Here is a 9,799-nt window from a genome sequence, read left to right on the forward strand (position 1 = left end):
TTCGCAGCCCATTTGGGTTTTTTAATTTTGTTCTTTCATTTAAAATTTGAATATGAATCTAAAATGTTCATATCCTAACTTGAGGCTGCTTCCTGGTTACTCTGTTATTAACCATCTTCTGGGAGAATAAAATCCTCAGACTTTTTGCCTTGGAGGTAATTCACTTTGAACATATGAGTCTGGGAATTCAGTCAGCCCAGGAGATGATGATGATGATCTCATGAACAGAAAGCACCCTCAAGTTACAATTATAATACCTGTGCTCTTGGTGTGTAGCCTAGAGTCTTGTGGCATACCCGAGTCTTGCTGGCATGCTGGTATTGCCAGTTCTGTTCACTGAGATCATTTTCACGTGCCTGACAGCTTCCTGAAAGGAAGAAGCAATCAGGGAATATTCACTGTAGTGTTGTTGTAGGTCTCAGTCTCCAACCCTAATCCTGTATGCTAGTAACACCCTATGACTCCATGTTATGTATGCATGTTATGTATTCCAGGCAGGTAATGGTTACCTTGTTTATCTGGAAAAACGAGTTCCCGGGACTTATTTAGGTATTTGACAAAGTACATATTGGCCAACTATATTGTCACTACCCAGTTATATGTAAATAGGCATTTGGATAACGGTAAAGTGAAATTATGGTCAACTATCTGTAACTATGGCCCCTTTTTATACAACATATCTGCTCCTTTCACTCATCACATCTGTTGACTTTAGTGGTTAAAATAAATTTTTCATACTATTCCTCTTTGTTAAGCCTCCAGAACTGTACAGTTCTGGGAGAGGGAGCGGTGTTCTTTTCTGCCTTGTATCTTATTAGGAATATTTTAGGTTAAGTTCCAGAAAAGGGCTAAATGCCCAATGCCCAGGTGAACGAAGTGGATGTAACATGCAGAGCTTAAAAATTCTGCATGCTTCTCCTCATGGCGATTAAAACCTTTGTATGTATGTATGCATTTATTTGCTTATATATACTGTGGCAGCACCTAGAGGCCATAGTCATGAATCGGGGCCCGATTGTGCTAGACAGCATACAAATGCACGAAAAAACAGGCCCGGCTCTGAAGAGTTTATAATCTAAATATAAGAGAAGAGACAACAGGTTGATACAACAAATGGATGGGAGGGAGCATGAGATAACAATGAAGATAGTATTTAAGATCTGCAGGCTGTGGAAGCTCCACATACTGTATTGGTAAGTGGGGAAGGAGCGTGCATTTTCTCTTTACTTGCCTGGGAATTGACCACTCCAGGAAAGACCAATGTCTCCCTGGTGATGGTGGATCCCTTCTCCTACCTGTGATTGGACATCCCAGTTTGGATGGACTTGATTATAAACTAGCTCACTCCACCACTAAAAATGGGCTTGGTTTGGCTCCCAAAATCAACTTATACAGGAGTGTTTTGTAGGAGGACAGGGAGGAAGCATGGCACAGACTTGTATATACCCTCCTTAGACTGCACATTGAAAGAGAGGTGTGTGTGCTCCCACCTTCACTGAAGCCTGAAGAGTACGCCAGCTTTGAAAACAGACAAAAACTGGGAATGCTGCCAGGTCTGCTGGGTCTCATCAGAGCATTCAGAGCAAAAGGGGTTATAGAGGGGAACTGTAGGGACCACTTTTCATGGAGCAGGGATTTCCAAAGTGGTCAGGGTTTGCCAGAGATCTATGTGGATAACAGCAGACCTCTGTAAGAAAAGTAACACGGAGGGCATGTTCATTGTGCGGTTTTCACTGGCTTCTAAATTTGTGTGTCAACCAATTTTTTTTTTTAACTGAACAGAGTGTTCCTGAGTTCAAAGTACATTCCAAGTTTGAAGTTCTACATCCAAATTGGTTCTGAGTCTTCAAAGCACAACGGTATCTGACTTGTTTTTTTTTAAATGAACTTACACTTCTGAGCTGAGAATGATAATTTGCAGGGCAAGAGAGATAATACTCCTAAAACCAAGTTTGCACGAATGCCATCTCAGCTGTAACTGAAGCATCGCTACCATGTTTCCAGCAGGGATGAGTACTTTTATGGTTATAAAGTGCATTTCCTCCTGCATCTGGAGGATGAGGTTCTTTAATTAGGGTCTCTTAGGTATGGATAGGAAGGGGGTGAGGGAGGGCAATTAAATCCTGAACTACCATTCGTGTTAAAGGATATAATTGTGTGCATGAATCCCACTTGCACTGAGTGGAGAATAAAACCAAGTGTGGTTTACTATACAGCTGGTTGGAGATACTTTGATGAAACCTTATTCCATGAGACTATGAAGTTCCATCAAAATCAAAACACTCTGCAAAATTTGGTTGATTTTGTTGGAATTTTTCTTTGGTAGAAAATGGGTGTGTGGGGGGGGGGAGTTCAGACAATTTTGAAGTGTCCCACTTCTACGTTTTTGGAATGGAACACTGGGATTTTTCATTTTGAAACAACATTTTGTTTCTAAGTTTTAAAATGATAATACAAATTAAAAAAGGTTAAAATCAAAATGAAATGTTTTGATTTTGTGAAAATGAAATGTATTAAATAGATTCATAGATATTAAGGTCAGAAGGGACCATTATGATCATCTAATCTGACCTCCTGCACAACGCAGGCCACAGAATCTCACCCACCCACTCCTGCGAAAAGCCTCTTACCTATGTCTGAGCTATTGAAGTTCTCAAATCATGGTTTAAAGGCCTCAAGGAGCAGAGAATCCTCCAGCAAGTGACCCGGGCCCCATGCTACAGAAGAAGGCAAAAAACCTCCAGGGCCTCTTCCAATCTGCCCTGGAGGAAAATTCCTTCCCACCCCAAATATGGCGATCAGCTAAATCCTGAGCATATGGGCAAGATTCACCAGCCAGATACCCGGGAAAGAATTCTCTGTAGTAACTCAAATCCCACTCCATCTAACATCCCATCACAGGCCATTGGACCTATTTACCATGAATATTTAAAGATCAATTAAATGAACTGAAACCAAAAAAAAAAAACATTTTTTTTGCATTTTTCTTCATGGAGAATTTTGAAATTTTTGGTTTTCATTCTAATTTGGAAGAAGCCAAATTTCAAAATCCTCTGCGAATCAGAGGATCCGCCACATAGCTCTAGTTAAATAGCTTGTTTTACTCCTGCGGGAATTCTGTGTCAAAAAATTAAAAATTTTGCACACAGTATTTTAAAATTCTGCATATTTTATTTGTCAAAAGAACACAATATGATATTGCCACTTTCAATTATTTTGGTAATTTATTTGAAAATATCTGTCAGCAAGTATGTCTGTAACAATACAGAAAACAAAAAAAATTCAGGAAATTTTTTTGATAAAGAGATTCCTTACTAGGCATATTAATTCATTTAAACTTTGAGTAATAATTCATTTAAACTACAATGCTGAAACATATTTCTCACACCTGTCAGAAGCAGTACAAAGGCTTGGGGGAGTCAGGGGTAACAGAGGAGCTGCGGGAGAGGGAAGTAATTGCTGGGAAGGAGCCTTGGCGTGAACCTGGAGGATTGTTGGGTGTGGGTGGGAGAAGTATGAAATGGGATTTTTTGGGGAGGAATGAGGGATTGTTAGGGAGTTGAGGAGCCTTCCCCATGCAGACTCTGGCTGACTCCAGCCTCTCCAATTCAGTCAGACACATCTGCCTCCCATCCCCATGTGTTCTTGTACCCCACACTCAGACACCACCATCCATGTAGCCCTGCACTCCCACTTATCCATCCCCTGTCCCATGTGGCCCTGCACCGCCACTCACCCACCTTTGTCCCCCACCCCCATGTGGCTCTGCACCCTCACTCTGCCCCTGCCCAAATCTCTCCCCCCTCTAGCCTATCTGAATCCCAGTCTATGTGACTTTCCCATGTGCCCAGCTCTCTCTGTCCCCCCTTATATCCCCTGGCTCATCACCTGGCCCCACAGGCAGGGCGTTATGAGGAACACAGCCTCTCCTCCCTGTTGGCTGGTAGCTGCTATGGATGATAAGCTGGAGGCCCTCTGTTCTGGTGCCACAGCAGCCCCTGGTGGGCAAAAGGCATAACTGCAGCACCTCTCTGACAGTGTATTTTCCGCGGAGAAAAAAAATTTGCAGGAGACATAAATTCTGTGCGTGTGAAGTGCTGCAGAGTTCCCGCAGGAGTAACATTGTTTTTAAGAACAAGTTCCTAGTCTTTTAAGCAACAGAATTATATTATTCTGGTAATCTGCACTATAAATGTGACTGTTCAAGAAATGTGCTTCAATATGATAGTGCCCTGACCTGGTTATAACATAGTTTGATCTTGCCTATGTGGATGAAACCAACCTATGTTGTTGCAACCATATTAAGAAACTGTGGTTTAGGCTCTAGTAAAGACCAGGGAGTTGGTGAGATCTGTGTGGTGGAAGGAGTTGAGTGTGTGCAAAGAATTTACTTCTAAAGATCAGAGTACCAATCCAATGGAGTCAGAAGATTAAATAAGTTTTGTGATGTGCTATGCCTGTTTGTGAACTGTTTGACTACAGTATTCCAGTACCACCTCCAGCTGCTTTTCAGAAAAGCATAATATGCTGCAGGTCAGGACTGAGGTGCCTTGGTCAAGGCCCAGGACTGGGATAGTATGGGATACCTTTGGTCAGGACTGAAGCAAATCAGCCCAGAGCAGCATGTGGGGAATCCAGGACTGGGCTACTATGAGGGTGCTATGCTCAACATGGAAGTGAGTTGGCAGGGCAGTGTAAGGGGGAGCTTGCATAGCATCTGATTGTACTACACCTGGCTTTTAAAACTAATGTTAGAGGGACAATGTGGGTAAGGTAATATCTTCTTTTGGACCAACTTCTATTGGGGAGAGAGAGACGCTCTTCCTGAAGAAGAGCTCTGTGTAGCTCAAAATTCACTTTTCAGACATGGGTTGGATTTATATGGATATGTGTTGGGCTGTGTTCCCTCCAAGGTGTGCGGCTGTGTGGCTGCACAAGAGCCCACCAAGGGCCGTTCACTTAATTAGCAGAGCCATGCAGGCGTGCACACCGCACGGAGGGGTGCAGCCACAGGTGGACCTGGAAGATGGCAGTGGGGTGAGGTGGGGAATAGGGGGTGGGTGGGGGCAGTGGGGCGAGGTGGGGGGTGGCGATGGGGGAGCTTGGGGAATGCAGGGCTGTGGCCGGGAAAGACGCAGTAGCTCTGGGTCTGGGGGTGCCCCTTCAAATCCCCAAACCTAGCCCTGCCAAACCCCTTGCTTCAGAGTTTGTGAGGCCCCCATAGAGGTCAACGTATTTCAAGCATAAAGAAACCGTAGCAATTATTTTATTTCATGCACCAATACTAATGATAAAATATTTTGTTTCCTATGTCAAGAAAATGGATAATTTTGTTTTATGCCTCAAAGGAATAGATACATGTAAGATTTGAAAAGGCTACTGAAAATTTTGCAGTGTTAATTTTCTTTTTATTTGCGTTCATATTAAATCAACATCTTAAGCGGTGCACCTTGTTAGTTATCCCTTGTTTTAATATTCTTTCTTCTTCCATACCTATAACTTTTTAAAATATATATATTATATCTGGGTTTTTTGTTTCTACTGGTGGTGCACAGCCACACATTACCTCGATACTGGTGCTGCACGTAACAAAATTCATTCCGCACCTGGATGGAAAAAATTAGAGGGAACATGGTAGTGTTCCTTCACAAAATCTTCTCTACAGACACTTGATATTTGGATTACAGTAACTCCTCGCTTAATGTTGTAGTTATGTTCCTGAAAAATGCTAGTTAAACGATCTTAAGCGAATCCAATTTCCCCATAAGAATGAATGTGAATGGGGGGGGGGGGTTAGGTTCTAGGGAAATTTTTTTCACCAGACAAAAGACTATATATATAGACTATATATAGTCTTTTGTCTGGTGAAAAAAATTTCCCTGGAAATAAATACACACACACACACACACACACACACACACACACACCAGAGTATAATATAGATATACAATATTATATATATACACACACACACACACACACACCCACACACCAGAGTAGTATAATATAGATATACAATATTATATATATACACACACACACACACACACACACACACACACACACACCAGAGTAGTATAATATAGATATACAATATTATATATATACACACACACACACACACACACCAGAGTAGTATAATATAGATATACAATATTATATATATACACACACACACACACACACACACACACACACACCAGAGTATAAGTTTTAGACAAACAATTTAATACTGTACGCAGCAATGATGATAGTGAAGCTTGGTTGAGCTGGAGGAGTCAGAGGGTGGAAGAGGGTGGGATATTTCCCAGGGAATGCCTTGCTGCTAAATGATGAACTAGCATTTGGCTGAGCCCTCAAGGGTTAACACATTGTTGTCAATGTAGCCCGACAAGGCAGCACGAATGGAGGGAGGGGACACAATAGATGCATGGCAGTGGCTGCAAACATTTCCTGCGGAAACTGAATGGGAGGATGAACCCACGCTATCCCACTGGAGCGCACCACTCCCTCCACTTTCCAAAGTGAGACACAGACACGCACACCAGGAGTGTGTGTGTGTGTGAGCGAGAGAGAGATGTGCATTGCCCCTTTAAGTAAGCTGACCCCACTCTAAGTACACTTCATACTTATGACCGCATGTGGAGTACATACACTACAGGCCCCCTAGCATGGGTATAAATAGCAGTGTAGATGGTGAGGCACTGCTTAGGCAAGTAAAGACACGCCAGAACCTTAGGGTATGTACCCTACATGGCTCTCTACATGCCCAGGCAATGCATCCCCCATCTACACTACTGTTTTTAGCAGTGTAGTGTTATGCTGTCTCCCCTCTACCAGAGCCTTTCCCTGGTGCAGGGAAAGACTCCATTGGGGAAATGCTCTGGCAGCTCCCTGCAGCAGGGAAAGGCTCCAGCAGTGGCAAAGCAGAAACACCTCATCTCTGTGTTTCAGCTGGAATATTTAGTACATGAGCATTCACTCTGTGTTTTGTATTTTAATGTCCCTTCTCTAGAGATTTTCTGGGTTGTGCTCCTAAAGCAGAAATGATGTAGCTGGAATGAAACCTTTTGTAATACTACTGGAGAACATCTCACCTGACCCCAGGTCTGACTGAAGGAGAAAACTACCTCTCTCTCCATTCTGTCAGCACAGATAAACTGAAAACATTTAAAATCTGTTTCTCCTTCAGCCTCTGCAAATAGGAGGGGGGCTGGGCCAGAGAAGGGAACATAATGACACTAGAACACAGACCTGTGCCTGCCAGTGACCAGCTGGAAGAGTTCCCTGTGCTTAGGAGACTCTCCTCTCCAGAGCAGCTCAGGGCGAATGAAGAGGATCAGAAAATGAATGTAAGTAAGACCTAGTCCTGGCTCTTTAAACACTTTCCTGCAGTGGCTATGAATATGCTTGCATTTCCTTCATTGCCTGGAAGTTTCTGGTAAACGGACTTCTACATATCCTACAGCAACTGGGATGCTTCTTCCAGCATTATATTTATTTTCCCTCTTCTTATTGGTTAAGAAGTGCCTCATGTGTCCTGTTAAATGAAGCATAATTCTTTGGAAAATCTAGTAATAGGTGACTACAGATGCTCAGATGGCTCCTTATTTTCAAAAAACAAAACGGCTGACAGCATGCACACACACCCTGTCCAGGACGGTTTAAACCACTCACTTTACATGCTAGAGAAAAGAACAGTCTGGTGCATGGTTGGGAACAGGACAAAATTCATCTACAAGTTACCTGTCTGAACATGTAGCCCATGTTGATAGTGATTAAAAGTCATTACCATCATACAGCTTTTTGGCTTATGTGAAACAAGCCTGTGGCCTTCATCAACCTCCTCTTGGTTAAACAACATTTACTGAAGTTAGACATTTTTAAATCAGCAGGGCCATATAAACTCACATCCAGGAGTTTTAAAAGAGATGGCCGAGGAGCTGTCTGAATAGTAATGTTGATTTTTAATACTACTTGGAAAATTGAAGATGTTCCAGAGGGCTGGAAGAAAGTTAATGTTCCACCAATATTTTAAAAAGGGTAAATGGGATGACCCAAATAATTATAGGCCTGTCAGCTTGATATCAATCCCAGGCAAAATAATGGAATGGTTAATCTGGAACTGGATTACTAAAGAATTAAAGGAAGGTGATATAATTTATGCCAATCAACATGGATTTATGATTTTGTTAAACTAACTTGATTATTTTTTGATGAAATTACAAATTTGATTGATAAAGGCAATTTTGATATGATATACTTAGGTATACTTCTGTAAAGCCTTGTACTGCATGACATGTTAAGGAATAAGAACAATACAAAATAAACAAGGCACACGTTAAATAGATTAAAAATTACTAAATTATAGGTCTCAAAATGTAATTGTAAATGGGGAAACATCAGTGAGTGAGTGTGTTTTTAGTGGGATCCTGCTGGGATTGGTTCTTCACCTTCTTTTGTTTAATTTTTTTTTAATCAGTCACCTGGAAGAAAATATAAAATCATTACTAATAAAATGTGTGGATGACAGAGTAGTGGAGTGGCAAATAAGGAAGAGGACAGATTGCTGATATGGAGTGATTTGTATCGTTTGTTAAACTGGGTGCAAACAAGTAACGTGTTCCAATATAACCAAATGTAAGGTCACACATCTAGGAACAAAGAATGTAGGCCATACTTACAGGATGAGGAGACTTTATCCTAGGAAGCAATGACTCTGAAAAAGACTTAGGGATGGATGTTTGATCCTAAGGAGGCTGAAGTAAGAGAAGTTTGAACAGGAAGAAACTCATTACTGAAATCCATGGGAAAACCACTGGGCTTCAAATGCTGATTTTAGGTAAGTTGCAATATATATTTGAGTGTGGTAGTGGTGAGGTAAATGCAGTTTGATTGTAACCTAAGTGGCGGTTCTGAATTTTATTGCTAGACAATGTCCAGGAATTCCAGATGAAAACAGTTAACCTGCACTTCACTGTCCCTGAAAAATGGTGCACATCTGGTCTCTGTTCTTCGGTTTCTTCAGCCCAGTCTTCTCAAAATACACCACTCCAGGCCATATTTACTTCCAACCTGCAGGCTGACTTCAGCACTACATTCCTTCTACTCTTCTACTTTGAAGGATTTGCATTGTTGGTGGAGAGATGAGGTGGCTCAGCACTGCTTGGCTGTAGACACGGGGAGCAGAAATGAAAAGACAGGCTTTGCTGATTATAATTTAAGGTCTAAGTGAGGCTAACGGCTATAAGCAGTGAATATCTAACACTGATGGCCTGAGGGCTTTACATGGCACTGGGACCCAACGTGCTGCCCTGAGTACTTAGCAGGAATTTGTGCGTAGGTCAGAAAGCACTGTTGGCAGGTGTGAGGGTCTGTGGTTGAGATCAGGATACATATGGGGGTATGTCACCACTGGTGAAGCCATAATTTTGTTCATAGCTATTTATATTTGTGTTCATATCTGTAAAATAAAATCCAGAGAACGCAAGATGCCAACTAGTGTGTGATGTGGTTTGTCCTTCCTGCTCTGGGACACTGCAACCAACAACAAAAGGCAAATGCAATAGACTGTATAGCTCTTCTCCTTCAGGCCCTGATTCAGCAAGGTTCTTAACCATGTGTGTCATCCCATTGACTTATGCATGTTCTCAAGTAACTTCCTTTCCAAGTGGTTGCCTGAGATGTGTTCAGACTTTTTGCACTTTCTAGGAAACATTACATCTTAGGGATAGAAAGATAAGGTGCAGTTTAAACAGTTCCGTTTACCTATGGAGCCTCATTGGAAAAACAGCATAGA

General features: G+C 41.9%; 1 protein-coding gene across 4 annotated transcripts in view; it reads left to right on the plus strand.

The window, feature by feature from the left end:
* GRAMD1C (GRAM domain containing 1C) overlaps nt 1-9,799 on the plus strand; it is an 87,225-nt gene that overhangs the window by 20,010 nt on the left and 57,416 nt on the right. The window contains exon 3 of one of the 4 annotated variants that reach the window (XM_048817900.2): nt 7,193-7,352. The exons of the other annotated variants lie outside the window; for them this stretch is intronic. Within the exon in view, the coding sequence (XP_048673857.2) occupies nt 7,236-7,352 (117 nt within the window). The 5' untranslated portion in view covers nt 7,193-7,235. The remainder of the gene's footprint in view (nt 1-7,192; nt 7,353-9,799) is intronic. 4 annotated transcript variants of the gene reach the window in all.

This window comes from Caretta caretta, chromosome 1, assembly GCF_965140235.1.
Source record: "Caretta caretta isolate rCarCar2 chromosome 1, rCarCar1.hap1, whole genome shotgun sequence".
NCBI classification, from domain to species: Eukaryota; Metazoa; Chordata; order Testudines; family Cheloniidae; genus Caretta; species Caretta caretta.